General features: G+C 58.1%; 1 protein-coding gene across 2 annotated transcripts in view; it reads right to left on the bottom strand.

Annotated features, from left to right (window-relative positions):
• LOC140410314 (protoporphyrinogen oxidase-like) overlaps positions 1–14,861 on the bottom strand; it is a 135,078-nt gene that overhangs the window by 62,431 nt on the left and 57,786 nt on the right. For both annotated transcript variants that reach the window (XM_072498304.1, XM_072498305.1), the window contains exons 2-3: positions 12,337–12,428; positions 4,044–4,178 (exon numbers count right to left, since the gene is read on the bottom strand). In XM_072498304.1, coding sequence (XP_072354405.1) covers positions 4,044–4,178; positions 12,337–12,423 — 222 coding nt within the window. In that variant the 5' untranslated portion in view covers positions 12,424–12,428. The remainder of the gene's footprint in view (positions 1–4,043; positions 4,179–12,336; positions 12,429–14,861) is intronic.

Raw genomic sequence — 14,861 nt, 5'->3', positions numbered from 1 at the left:
ATCTGTTATTCTGTATATAAACCACCCTGAACCCCTCGATTAGATTCCAGTCTGTAACTCACTCCCGGGTAACTGTTATTCTATATATAAACCACCCTGAACCCCTCGATTAGATTCCAGTCCGTAACTCACTCCTGGGTATCTGTTGTTCTGTATATAAACCAGCCCGAACCCCTCGATTAGATTCCAGTCTGTAACTCACTCCTGGGTATCTGTTATTCTGTATATAAACCACCCGAACCCCTCCATTAGATTCCCGTCTGTAACTCACTCCTGGGTATCTGTTATTCTATATATAAACCATCCTGAACCCCTAGATTAGATTCCAGTCTGTAACTCACACCTGGGTATCTGTTATTCTATATATAAACCACCCCGAACCCCTCGATTAGATTCCAGTCTGTAACTCACTCCTGGGTATCTGTTGTTCTGTATATAAACCACCCCAAACCCCTAGATTAGATTCCAGTCTGTAACTCACTCCTGGGTATCTGTTGTTCTGTATATAAACCAGCCCGAACCCCTAGATTAGATTCCAGTCTGTAACTCACTCCTGGGTATCTGTTGTTCTATATATAAACCACCCCAAACCCCTAGATTAGATTCCAGTCTGTAACTCACTCCCGGGTATCTGTTACTCTATATATAAACCACCCCAAACCCCTCGATTAGATTCCAGTCTGTAACTCACTCCTGTGTATCTGTTGTTCAATATATAAACCACCCCAAACCCCTCGATTAGATTCCAGTCTGTAACTCACTCCTGTGTATCTGTTGTTCAATATATAAACCACCCCAAACCCCTCGATTAGATTCCAGTCTGTAACTCACTCCCGGGTATCTGTTATTCTGTATATAAACCACCCCAAACCCCTCTATTAGATTCCAGTCTGTACCTCACTCCTGGGTATCTGTTATTCTATATATAAACCAGCCCAAACCCCTCGATTAGATTCCAGTCTGTAACTCACTCCTGGGTATCTGTTATTCTATATATAAACCACCCCAAACCCCTCGATTCGATTCCAGTCTGTAACTCTCTCCCTGGTATCTGTTATTCTATATATAAACCAGCCCAAACCCCTCGATTAGATTCCAGTCTGTAACTCACTCCTGGGTATCTGTTGTTCTGTATATAAACCACCCGAACCCCTCGATTAGATTCCAGGCTGTAACTCACTCTCGGGTATCTGTTGTTCTATATATAAACCACCCCGAACCCCTCAATTAGATTCCAGTCTGTAACTCACTCCTGGGTATCTGTTATTCTATATATAAACCACCCTAAACCCCTCGATTAGATTCCAGGCTGTAACTCACTCTCGGGTATCTGTTGTTCTATATATAAACCACCCCGAACCCCTCTATTAGATTCCAGGCTGTAACTCACTCTCGGGTATCTGTTGTTCTATATATAAACCACCCCGAACCCCTCGATTAGATTCCAGTCTGTAACTCACTCCTGGGTATCTGTTGTTCTATATATAAACCACCCTAAACCCCTCGATTAGATTCCAGGCTGTAACTCACTCTCGGGTATCTGTTGTTCTATATATAAACCACCCCGAACCCCTCAATTAGATTCCAGTCTGTAACTCACTCCTGGGTATCTGTTGTTCTATATATAAACCACCCCGAACCCCTCGATTAGATTCCAGTCTGTAACTCACTCCCGGGTATCTGTTATTCTATATATAAACCGACCTGAACCCCTCGATTAGATTCCAGTCTGTAACTCACTCCCGGGTATCTGTTATTCTATATATAAACCACCCAAACCCCTCTATTAGATTCCAGTCTGTAACTCACTCCTGGGTATCTGTTATTCTGTATATAAACCACCCCGAACCCCTCGATTAGATTCCAGTCTGTAACTCACTCCCGGGTATCTGTTATTCTATACATAAACCACCCCGAACCCCTCGATTAGATTCCAGTCTGTAACTCACTCCCGGGTATCTGTTGTTCTATATATAAACCACCCTAAACCCCTCGATTAGATTCCAGGCTGTAACTCACTCTCGGGTATCTGTTGTTCTATATATAAACCACCCCGAACCCCTCTATTAGATTCCAGGCTGTAACTCACTCTCGGGTATCTGTTGTTCTATATATAAACCACCCCGAACCCCTCGATTAGATTCCAGTCTGTAACTCACTCCTGGGTATCTGTTGTTCTGTATATAAACCACCCCAAACCCCTAGATTAGATTCCAGTCTGTAACTCACTCCTGGGTATCTGTTGTTCTGTATATAAACCAGCCCGAACCCCTAGATTAGATTCCAGTCTGTAACTCACTCCTGGGTATCTGTTGTTCTATATATAAACCACCCCAAACCCCTAGATTAGATTCCAGTCTGTAACTCACTCCCGGGTATCTGTTACTCTATATATAAACCACCCCAAACCCCTCGATTAGATTCCAGTCTGTAACTCACTCCTGTGTATCTGTTGTTCAATATATAAACCACCCCAAACCCCTCGATTAGATTCCAGTCTGTAACTCACTCCTGTGTATCTGTTGTTCAATATATAAACCACCCCAAACCCCTCGATTAGATTCCAGTCTGTAACTCACTCCCGGGTATCTGTTATTCTGTATATAAACCACCCCAAACCCCTCTATTAGATTCCAGTCTGTACCTCACTCCTGGGTATCTGTTATTCTATATATAAACCAGCCCAAACCCCTCGATTAGATTCCAGTCTGTAACTCACTCCTGGGTATCTGTTATTCTATATATAAACCACCCCAAACCCCTCGATTCGATTCCAGTCTGTAACTCTCTCCCTGGTATCTGTTATTCTATATATAAACCAGCCCAAACCCCTCGATTAGATTCCAGTCTGTAACTCACTCCTGGGTATCTGTTGTTCTGTATATAAACCACCCGAACCCCTCGATTAGATTCCAGGCTGTAACTCACTCTCGGGTATCTGTTGTTCTATATATAAACCACCCCGAACCCCTCAATTAGATTCCAGTCTGTAACTCACTCCTGGGTATCTGTTATTCTATATATAAACCACCCTAAACCCCTCGATTAGATTCCAGGCTGTAACTCACTCTCGGGTATCTGTTGTTCTATATATAAACCACCCCGAACCCCTCTATTAGATTCCAGGCTGTAACTCACTCTCGGGTATCTGTTGTTCTATATATAAACCACCCCGAACCCCTCGATTAGATTCCAGTCTGTAACTCACTCCTGGGTATCTGTTGTTCTATATATAAACCACCCTAAACCCCTCGATTAGATTCCAGGCTGTAACTCACTCCTGGGTATCTGTTGTTCTATATATAAACCACCCCGAACCCCTCGATTAGATTCCAGTCTGTAACTCACTCCCGGGTATCTGTTATTCTATATATAAACCGACCTGAACCCCTCGATTAGATTCCAGTCTGTAACTCACTCCCGGGTATCTGTTATTCTATATATAAACCACCCAAACCCCTCTATTAGATTCCAGTCTGTAACTCACTCCTGGGTATCTGTTATTCTGTATATAAACCACCCCGAACCCCTCGATTAGATTCCAGTCTGTAACTCACTCCCGGGTATCTGTTATTCTATACATAAACCACCCCGAACCCCTCGATTAGATTCCAGTCTGTAACTCACTCCCGGGTATCTGTTGTTCTATATATAAACCACCCCGAACCCCTCGATTAGATTCCAGTCTGTAACTCACTCCTGGGTATCTGTTGTTCTATATATAAACCACCCGAACCCCTCGAATAGGTTCAAGTCTGTAACTCACTCCTGGGTATCTGTTGTTCTATATATAAACCACCCCGAACCCCTCGATTAGATTCCAGTCTGTAACTCACTCCTGGGTATCTGTTATTCTATATATGAACCACTTCAAACCCCTCGATTAGATTCCAGTCTGTAACTCACTCCCGGGTATCTGTTATTCTGTATATAAACCACCCGAACCCCTCGATTAGATTCCAGTCTGTAACTCACTCCTGGGTATCTGTTGTTCTATATATAAACCACCCTAAACCCCTAGGCTGCAGGTCTAGTTCCCTCACCATCTGGAGTGTGTTCTTTCCCGCTATTCCCATTGGTCTGACTCCTCTTGGTCCATGCTCGAAGATGGCCCCTTCCTGTGTCCGTGTAGTCTGCAGCCAACCTCCAAGGTGACCACTTGCTTCCAACAGGATGATCTGGAGATGTGAGAGAGAGAGAGTGAGACAGAGGGAGGGAGATATGAGAGAGTGAGACAGAGGGAAAGACAGAGCAAGGGACGGGGAGACCGAGACAAGGAGGGGGAGACAGAGAAGTCCGGTGACAGACCCGGGGGTGCGGTGACAAGCGGGGGGCTCGTCAGAGAGGGGGGGCGGTGGGTGCCAGAGAGGGGGGGCGGTGGGTGCCAGAGAGGGGGGGCGGTGGGTGCCAGAGAGGGGGGGCGGTGGGTGCCAGAGAGGGGGGGCGGTGGGTGCCAGAGAGGGGGGGCGGTGGGTGCCAGAGAGGGGGGGGCGGTGGGTGCCAGAGAGGGGGGGCGGTGGGTGCCAGAGAGGGGGGGCGGTGGGTGCCAGAGAGGGGGGGCGGTGGGTGCCAGAGAGGGGGGGCGGTGGGTGCCAGAGAGGGGGGGCGGTGGGTGCCAGAGAGGGGGGGGCGGTGGGTGCCAGAGAGGGGGGGCGGTGGGTGCCAGAGAGGGGGGGCGGTGGGTGCCAGAGAGGGGGGGCGGTGGGTGCCAGAGAGGGGGGGCGGTGGGTGCCAGAGAGGGGGGGCGGTGGGTGCCAGAGAGGGGGGGCGGTGGGTGCCAGAGAGGGGGGGCGGTGGGTGCCAGAGAGGGGGGGCGGTGGGTGCCAGAGAGGGGGGGCGGTGGGTGCCAGAGAGGGGGGGCGGTGGGTGCCAGAGAGGGGGGGCGGTGGGTGCCAGAGAGGGGGGGCGGTGGGTGCCAGAGAGGGGGGGGCGGTGGGTGCCAGAGAGGGGGGGCGGTGGGTGCCAGAGAGGGGGGGCGGTGGGCGCCAGAGAGGGGGGGCGGTGGGCGCCAGAGAGGGGGGGCGGTGGGCGCCAGAGAGGGGGGGCGGTGGGCGCCAGAGAGGGGGGGCGGTGGGCGCCAGAGAGGGGGGGCGGTGGGCGCCAGAGAGGGGGGGCGGTGGGCGCCAGAGAGGGGGGGCGGTGGGCGCCAGAGAGGGGGGGCGGTGGGCGCCAGAGAGGGGGGGCGGTGGGCGCCAGAGAGGGGGGGGCGGTGGGCGCCAGAGAGGGGGGGCGGTGGGCGCCAGAGAGGGGGGGCGGTGGGCGCCAGAGAGGGGGGGCGGTGGGCGCCAGAGAGGGGGGGCGGTGGGCGCCAGAGAGGGGGGGCGGTGGGCGCCAGAGAGGGGGGGGCGGTGGGCGCCAGAGAGGGGGGGCGGTGGGTGCCAGAGAGGGGGGGCGGTGGGTGCCAGAGAGGGGGGGCGGTGGGTGCCAGAGAGGGGGGGCGGTGGGTGCCAGAGAGGGGGGGCGGTGGGTGCCAGAGAGGGGGGGCGGTGGGTGCCAGAGAGGGGGGGCGGTGGGTGCCAGAGAGGGGGGGCGGTGGGTGCCAGAGAGGGGGGGCGGTGGGTGCCAGAGAGGGGGGGGCGGTGGGTGCCAGAGAGGGGGGGGCGGTGGGTGCCAGAGAGGGGGGGCGGTGGGTGCCAGAGAGGGGGGGCGGTGGGTGCCAGAGAGGGGGGGCGGTGGGTGCCAGAGAGGGGGGGCGGTGGGTGCCAGAGAGGGGGGGCGGTGGGTGCCAGAGAGGGGGGGCGGTGGGTGCCAGAGAGGGGGGGCGGTGGGTGCCAGAGAGGGGGGGGCGGTGGGTGCCAGAGAGGGGGGGGCGGTGGGTGCCAGAGAGGGGGGGCGGTGGGTGCCAGAGAGGGGGGGCGGTGGGTGCCAGAGAGGGGGGGCGGTGGGTGCCAGAGAGGGGGGGCGGTGGGTGCCAGAGAGGGGGGGCGGTGGGTGCCAGAGAGGGGGGGCGGTGGGTGCCAGAGAGGGGGGGCGGTGGGTGCCAGAGAGGGGGGGCGGTGGGTGCCAGAGAGGGGGGGCGGTGGGTGCCAGAGAGGGGGGGCGGTGGGTGCCAGAGAGGGGGGGCGGTGGGTGCCAGAGAGGGGGGGCGGTGGGTGCCAGAGAGGGGGGGCGGTGGGCGCCAGAGAGGGGGGGCGGTGGGTGCCAGAGAGGGGGGGCGGTGGGCGCCAGAGAGGGGGGGCGGTGGGCGCCAGAGAGGGGGGGCGGTGGGCGCCAGAGAGGGGGGGCGGTGGGCGCCAGAGAGGGGGGGGCGGTGGGCGCCAGAGAGGGGGGGCGGTGGGCGCCAGAGAGGGGGGGCGGTGGGCGCCAGAGAGGGGGGGGCGGTGGGCGCCAGAGAGGGGGGGCGGTGGGCGCCAGAGAGGGGGGGCGGTGGGCGCCAGAGAGGGGGGGCGGTGGGCGCCAGAGAGGGGGGGCGGTGGGCGCCAGAGAGGGGGGGCGGTGGGCGCCAGAGAGGGGGGGCGGTGGGCGCCAGAGAGGGGGGGGCGGTGGGCGCCAGAGAGGGGGGGCGGTGGGCGCCAGAGAGGGGGGGCGGTGGGCGCCAGAGAGGGGGGGCGGTGTGCGCCAGAGAGGGGGGGCGGTGGGCGCCAGAGAGGGGGGGCGGTGGGCGCCAGAGAGGGGGGGCGGTGGGCGCCAGAGAGGGGGGCAGTGGGCGCCAGAGAGGGGGGCAGTGGGCGCCAGAGAGGGGGGCAGTGGGCGCCAGAGAGGGAGGCAGTGGGCGCCAGAGAGGGGGGCAGTGGGCGCCAGAGAGGGGGGCAGTGGGCGCCAGAGGGGGGGGCAGTGGGCGCCAGAGGGGGGGGCAGTGGGCGCCAGAGGGGGGGGCAGTGGGCGCCAGAGGGGGGGGCAGTGGGCGCCAGAGGGGGGGGCAGTGGGCGCCAGAGGGGGGGGCAGTGGGCGCCAGAGGGGGGGGCAGTGGGCGCCAGAGAGACAGGAGGGAGTGACAGTGAGGGGGTTGTGTCAGAGAGGGGGTGGATCAGTGGAGGGAGGTGCGTCGGGAGAGAAAGAGGGAGAGTGAGGCAGTGGGATGTGAGAGAGAGAGGCAGAGCGAGAGAAAGAGCGGGGAAGAGAGCGAGAGAGAGAGAGTGAGCGAGATTCCAGAGAGACAGAGACGGACAGGGGAGGGAGATGGTATGATTGAATTAGTGATTGATTAAAAACTTCATCACAATGTAATTTTCCTGTTCTTAGTTTCTGCCATTCCAACTACCAGCTTGAGAGTTATTTAGACTCCAAATACGATTTAGAATATAACTACTTGTTTTTGGCACTGGAAATGTGAACCTGGAGGGTCAGTACTGAGTTAGTGCTGCACTGACGGAGTGCTGCACTGTCAGAGGGTCAGAACTGAGGGAGTGCTGCACTGTCAGAGGGTCAGTACTGAGGGAGTGCTGCACTGTCAGAGGGTCAATGCTGAGGGAGTGCTGCACTGTCAGAGGGTCAGTACTGAGGGAGCGCTGCACTGTCAAAGGGTCAGTACTGAGGGAGTGCTGCACTGTCAGAGGGTCAGAACTGAGGGAGTGCTGCACTGTCAGAGGGTCAGTACTGAGGGAGTGCTGCACTGTCAGAGGGTCAATGCTGAGGGAGTGCTGCACTGTCAGAGGGTCAGTACTGAGGGAGCGCTGCACTGTCACAGGGTCAATGCTGAGGGAGTGCTGCACTGTCAGAGGGTCATGACTGAGGGAGTGCCACACTGTCAAAGGGACAGTAGTGAGGGCGCGCTGCACTGTCAGGGGGTCAGTACTGAGGGAACGCTGCACTGTCAGAGAGTCAGTACTGAGGGAGCGTTGCATTGTCAGAGGGTTAGTACTGAGAGAGTGCTGCACTGTCAGAGGGTCAGTACTGAGGGACTGCTGCACTGTCAAAGAGTCAGTACTGAGGGAGTGCTGCACTGTCAGAGGAGTCCGTACTGAGGGGAGTGCTGCACTGTCAAAGAGTCAGTACTGAGGGAGTGCTGCATTGTCACAGGGTCAGTACTGAGGGAGTGCTGCACGGTCAGATGGTCAGTCCTGAAGGAGTGCAGACCTGTCAGAGGGTCAGTACTGAGGGAGCGCTGCACTGTCACAGGGTCAGTACTGAGGGAGTGCTACACTGTGAGAGAGTCAGTACTGAGGGAATGCTGCATTGTCAGAGGGTCAGAGCTGACGGAGTCCTGCACTGTCCGAGGGAATGCTGCACTGTCAGAGGGTAAGTACTGATGGGGTGCAGAACTGTCAGAGGGTCAGTATTGAGGGAGCGTTGCATTGTGAGAAGGTTAGTACTGAGGGAGCGCTGCACTGTCACAGGGTCTGTACTGAGGGAGTGCTGCACAGTCAGAGGGTCAGTACTGAGGGAGTGCTGCACTGTCAGAGGGTCAGTACTGAGGGAGTGCTGCACTGTGAGAGAGTCAGTACTGAGGGAGTGCTGCACTGTCTGTGGGTCGGGACTGAGGGAGTGCTGCATTGTCAAAGGGTCAGTACTGAGGGAGTGCTGCATTGTCAGAGGGTCAGTACTGAGGGAGTGCTGCACTGTCAGAGGGTCAGTACTGAGGGAATGCTGCACTGTCAGAGGGAATGCTGCACTGTCAGAGGGTCAGTGCTGAGGGAATGCTGCACTGTCAGAGGGTCAGTGCTGAGGGAATGCTGCACAGTCAGAGGGTCAGTACTGAGGGAGTGCTGCACTGTCAGAGGGTCAGTACAGAGGGAGTGCTGCACAATCTGAGGGTCAGTACTGAGGGTGTGCTGCACTGTAGGAACGTCAGTACTGAGGGAGCGCTGCACTGTCAGAGGGTCAGTACTGAGGGAGTGCTGCATTGAGAGTCAGTACTGAGGCAGTGCTGCACTGTCAGAGGCTCAGTGCTGACGGAGTCCTGCACTGTCAGAGGGTCAGTACTAAGGGAATGCTGCACTGTCAGAGGGTCAGAGCTGACGGAGTCCTGCACTGTCAGAGGGAATGCTGCACTGTCAGAGGGTCGGGACTGACGGAGTGCTGCACTGCCAGAGGGTCGGTACTGAGGGAGTGCTGCACTGTCAGAGGGTCAGTGCTGACGGAATGCTGCACTGTCAGAGGGTCAGTACTGAGGGAGTGCTGCACTGTCAGAGGGTCAGTACTGAGGGAGCGCTGCACTGTCAGAGGGTCAGTAATGAGGGAGTGCCGCACTGTCAGAGGGTCAGTACTGAGGGAGTGCTGCACTGAGGGTCAGTACTGAGGGAGTACTGCACTGTCAGAGGATCAGTACTGAGGGAGCGCTGCACTGTCAGAGGGTCAGTACTGAGGGAGTGCTGCACTGTCAGAGGGTCAGTACTGAGGGAGTGCTGCCCTGTCAGAGGGTCAGTACTGAAGGTGTGCTGCACTGTAAGATGGTCAGTACTGAGGGAGTGCTGCACTGTTAGAGGGTCAGTACTGAGGGAGCGTTGCACTGTCACAGGGTCAGTACTGAGGGAGTGCTGCACAGTCAGAGGGTCAGTACTGAGGGTGTGTTGCACTGTCAGAGAGTCAGTACTGAGGTAGAGCTGCACTGTCGGAACGTCAGTACTGAGGGAGCGCTGCACTGTCAGAGGGTCAGAGCTGAGGGAGTGCTGCACTGTCAGAGAGTCAGTACTGAGGGAGTGCTGCATCATCACAGAGTCAGTACTGAGGGAGTGCTGCACTGTCAGAGGGTAAGTACTGATGGGGTGCAGAACTGTCAGAGGGTCAGTATTGAGGGAGCGTTGCATTGTGAGAAGGTTAGTACTGAGGGAGCGCTGCACTGTCACAGGGTCTGTACTGAGGGAGTGCTGCACTGTCAGAGGGTCAGTACTGAGGGTGTTGCACAGTCAGAGGGTCAGTACTGAGGGAGTGCTGCACTGTCAGAGGGTCAGTACTGAGGGAGTGCTGCACTGTGAGAGAGTCAGTACTGAGGGAGTGCTGCACTGTCTGTGGGTCGGGACTGAGGGAGTGCTGCATTGTCAAAGGGTCAGTACTGAGGGAGTGCTGCATTGTCAGAGGGTCAGTACTGAGGGAGTGCTGCACTGTCAGAAGGTCAGTACTGAGGGAGAGCTGCACTGTCAGAGGGTCAGAGCTGAGGGAGTAGTGCACTGTCAGAGGGTCAGTGCTGAGGGAGTAGTGCACTGTCAGAGGGTCAGTACTGATGGGGTGCAGAACTGTCAGAGGGTCAGTATTGAGGGAGCGCTGCACTGTCACAGGGTCAGTACTGAGGGTGTGTTGCACTGTCAGAGGGTCAGTACTGAGCCGCTGCACTGTCAGAGGGTCAGTACTGAGGGAGCGCTGAACTGTCAGAGGGTCAGTACTGAGGGAGTGCTGCACTGTCAGAGGGTAAGTACTGATGGGGTGCAGAACTGTCAGAGGGTCAGTACTGAGGGTGCTGCACTGTCAGAGGGTCAGTACTGAGGGAGTGCTGCACTGTCACAGGGTCAGTATGAGGGAATGCTGCACTGTCAGAGAGTCAGTGCTGAGCGAGTCCTGCACTGTCAGAGGGTCAGTGCTGAGCGAGTCCTGCACTGTCAGAGGGTCAGTGCTGAGCGAGTCCTGCACTGTCAGAGGGTCAGTGCTGAGCGAGTCCTGCACTGTCAGAGGGTCAGTGCTGAGCGAGTCCTGCACTGTCAGAGGGTCAGAGCTGACGGAATCCTGCACTGTGAGAGGGAATGCTGCACAGTCAGAGGGTCAGTGCTGAGGGAGTGCTGCATTGTGAGAGAGTCAGTACTGAGGCAGTGCTGCACTGTCAGAGGCTCAGTGCTGACGGAGTCCTGCACTGTCAGAGGGTCAGTGCTGAGGGAATGCTGCACTGTCAGAGGGTCAGTGCTGAGGGAATGCTGCACTGTCAGAGGGTCAGTGCTGAGGGAATGCTGCACTGTCAGAGGGTCAGTACTGAGGGAGTGCTGCACTGAGGGTCAGTACTGAGGGAGTACTGCACCGTCAGAGGATCAGTACTGAGGGAGCGCTGCACTGTCAGAGGGTCAGTACTGAGGGAGTGCTGCACTGTCAGAGGGTCAGTACTGAGGGAGTGCTGCCCTGTCAGAGGGTCAGTACTGAAGGTGTGCTGCACTGTCAGATGGTCAGTACTGAGGGAGTGCTGCACTGTTGGAGGGTCAGTACTGAGGGAGTGCTGCACTGTCAGAGGGTCAGTGCTGAGGGAATGCTGCACTGTCAGAGGGTCAGTACTGAGGGAGTGCTGCACTGAGGGTCAGTACTGAGGGAGTACTGCACCGTCAGAGGATCAGTACTGAGGGAGCGCTGCACTGTCAGAGGGTCAGTACTGAGGGAGTGCTGCACTGTCAGAGGGTCAGTACTGAGGGAGTGCTGCCCTGTCAGAGGGTCAGTACTGAAGGTGTGCTGCACTGTCAGATGGTCAGTACTGAGGGAGTGCTGCACTGTTGGAGGGTCAGTACTGAGGGAGTGCTGCACTGTCAGAGGGTCAGTGCTGAGGGAATGCTGCACTGTCAGAGGGTCAGTACTGAGGGAGGGTTGCACTGTCAGAGGATCAGTACTGAGGGAGTGCTGCACTGTCAGAGGGTCAGTACTGAGGGAATGCTGCACTGTCAGAGGGGCATTACTGAGGGAGCGCTGCACTTTCAGAGGATCAGTACTGAGGGAGTGCTGCACTGTCAGAGGGTCAGTACTGAGGGAGTGCTGCACTGTCAGAGGGTCAGTATTGAGGGAGTGCTGCACTGTCAGAGGGTCAGTACTGAGGGAATGCTGCACTGTCAGAGGGTCAGTACTGAGGGAGTGCTGCACTGTCAGAGGGTCAGTTCTGAGGGAGTGCTGCACTGTCAGAGGGTCAGTACTGAGGGAGTGCTGCACTGTCAGAGGGTCAGTACTGAGGGAGTGCTGCACTGTCAGAGGGTCAGTACTGAGGGAGTGCTGCACTGTCAGAGGGTCAGTGCTGAGGGAGTGCTGCACTGTCAGTGGGTCAGTACTGAGGGAGTGCTGCACTGTCAGAGTGTCACTACTGAGGGAGCGCTGCACTGTCAGAGTGCCAGTACTGAGGGAGTGCTGCACTGTCAGAGGGTCAGTACTGAGGGAGTGCTGCACTGTCAGAGGGTCAGTGCTGAGGGAGTGCTGCACTGTCATTGTTGCAGCTTTTTGATTGAGATGTTGAACTGAGGCCTTGCCTCTCCCTTCAAGTTGTGCACAGACGATCTCATCGATATCAGCGAAAAGCCCGGAGAAGCTTCCAGGTGTCTTGTGTTCGTATTTACCCCTCAACCAACACACTCTCAACCCAATGTCAGGAAAAGCAATCTGCTTTGAGCAGCAGTGAAGAGGGCGGCAAAGGTGCGAATGTGTTGCCGTAGCCCTAGCTCCGTCCCTCAGTAATGTCACTGGTGCTTTGCCTCTGAATGTTTTACTAGGCCGGCTGCTCTCTACCTTGGACACATTGGCAGCACTGCTCAGGCGCAGGCAGGCTGCCAGGCCACTGATCCCAGCACCGATCACAACCACTGCTCGAGGCATCAGCCCTGTAACACATGAGAAACAAGAAATACAATTAGATAGAGAAGGAGTCTGAGTCAGCGAGGGAGAGTCTGGGGGAGCGAGGTGGAATCTGAGGCAGCGAGGGAGAATCTGAGGCAGCGAGGGAGAGTCTGAGGCAGCGAGGGAGAGTCTGAGGCAGCGAGGGAGAGTCTGAGGCAGCGAGGGGGAGTCTGAGGCAGCGAGGGGGAGTCTGAGGCAGCGAGGGGGAGTCTGAGGCAGCGAGGGAGAGTCTGAGGCAGCGAGGGAGAGTCTGGGGCATTGAGGGGGAGTCTGAGGCAGCGAGGGAGAGTCTGAGGCAGCGAGGGAGAGTCTGAGGCAGCGAGGGAGAGTCTGAGGCAGCGAGGGAGAGTCTGAGGCAGCGAGGGAGAGTCTGAGGCAGCGAGGGAGAGCCTGAGGCAGCGAGGGAGAGCCTGGGGCAGCGAGGGAGAGCCTGGGGCAGCGAGGGGGAGTCTGGGGCAGCGAGGGGGAGCCTGGGGCAGCGAGGGGGAGCCTGGGGCAGCGAGGGGGAGCCTGGGGCAGCGAGGGGGAGCCTGGGGCAGCGAGGGGGAGCCTGGGGCAGCGAGGGGGAGCCTGGGGCAGCGAGGGGGAGCCTGGGGCAGCGAGGGGGAGCCTGGGGCAGCGAGGGGGAGCCTGGGGCAGCGAGGGGGAGCCTGGGGCAGCGAGGGGGAGCCTGGGGCAGCGAGGGGGAGCCTGGGGCAGCGAGGGGGAGCCTGAGGCAGCGAGGGGGAGCCTGAGGCAGCGAGGGGGAGCCTGAGGCAGCGAGGGGGAGCCTGAGGCAGCGAGGGGGAGCCTGAGGCAGCGAGGGGGAGCCTGAGGCAGCGAGGGGGAGCCTGAGGCAGCGAGGGGGAGCCTGAGGCAGCGAGGGGGAGCCTGAGGCAGCGAGGGGGAGCCTGAGGCAGCGAGGGGGAGCCTGAGGCAGCGAGGGGGAGCCTGAGGCAGCGAGGGGGAGCCTGAGGCAGCGAGGGGGAGAAAAAGGGAAGAGAGACGAAGGAGAGCGAGAGCAAGAGAGAGAGGGGCAGTGACAGCGACCGAGAGAGAGTGGCAGCGACAGAGAGCGAGCGAGACAGCGACAGAGAGAGAGAGAGAGGGGCAGCGACAGAGAGAGAGAGAGAGAGGCAGCGACAGAGACAGAGAGAGAGGCAGCGACAGAGACAGAGAGAGGGGCAGCGACAGGGAGAGAGAGAGAGAGGCAGCGACAGAGAGGCAGCGACCGAGAGAGAGAGAGAGAGAGAGGGGCAGCGACAGAGAGGCAGCGACAGAGAGAGAGGGGCAGCGACAGGGAGAGAGAGAGAGAGAGGCAGAGAGAGAGAGAGAGGCAGCGACTGAGAGAGAGAGGCAGCGACTGAGAGAGAGGGGCAGCGTCAGAGAGAGAGAGAGGCAGCGACCGAGAGAGAGAGAGGGGCAGCGACAGAGAGAGAGAGAGAGAGGGGCAGCGACAGAGAGAGAGAGAGAGGGGCAGCGACAGAGAGAGAGGGGGGCAGCGACAGAGAGAGAGAGAGAGGGGCAGCGACAGAGAGAGAGGGGGGCAGCGACAGAGAGAGAGGGGGGCAGCGACAGAGAGGCAGCGACTGAGAGAGAGAGGCAGCGACTGAGAGAGAGGCAGCGACTGAGAGAGAGAGGCAGCGACTGAGAGAGAGAGGCAGCGACTGAGAGAGAGAGGCAGCGACTGAGAGAGAGAGGCAGCGACTGAGAGAGAGAGGCAGCGACTGAGAGAGAGAGGCAGCGACTGAGAGAGAGGCAGCGACTGAGAGAGAGAGGCAGCGACTGAGAGAGAGAGGCAGCGACTGAGAGAGAGAGGCAGCGACTGAGAGAGAGAGGCAGCGAGTGAGAGAGAGAGGCAGCGAGTGAGAGAGAGAGGCAGCGAGTGAGAGAGAGAGGCAGCGAGTGAGAGAGAGAGGCAGCGAGTGAGAGAGAGAGGCAGCGAGTGAGAGAGAGAGGCAGCGAGTGAGAGAGAGAGGCAGCGAGTGAGAGAGAGAGGCAGCGAGTGAGAGAGAGAGGCAGCGAGTGAGAGAGAGAGGCAGCGAGTGAGAGAGAGAGGCAGCGAGTGAGAGAGAGAGGCAGCGAGTGAGAGAGAGAGGCAGCGAGTGAGAGAGAGAGGCAGCGAGTGAGAGAGAGAGGCAGCGAGTGAGAGAGAGAGGCAGCGAGTGAGAGAGAGAGGCAGCGAGTGAGAGAGAGAGGCAGCGAGTGAGAGAGTGAGGAGAGAGAGGCAGCGACTGAGAGAGTGAGGAGAGAGAGGCAGCGACTGAGAGAGTGAGGAGAGAGAGGGGCAGCGACAGAGAGAGTGAGGAGAGAGAGGGGCAGCGACAGAGAGAGAGAGGGGCAGCGACAGAGAGAGAGAGGGGCAGCGACAGAGAGAGAGAGGGGCAGCGACAGAGAGAGAGAGAGAGAGAGAGAGGCAGCGACAGAGAGAGAGGGGC

This window comes from Scyliorhinus torazame, chromosome 4, assembly GCF_047496885.1.
Source record: "Scyliorhinus torazame isolate Kashiwa2021f chromosome 4, sScyTor2.1, whole genome shotgun sequence".
Taxonomy (NCBI): Eukaryota; Metazoa; Chordata; class Chondrichthyes; order Carcharhiniformes; family Scyliorhinidae; genus Scyliorhinus; species Scyliorhinus torazame.
The sequence above is the reverse complement of the archived record's forward strand: the minus strand, read 5'-3'. Positions and strand labels throughout refer to the sequence as shown.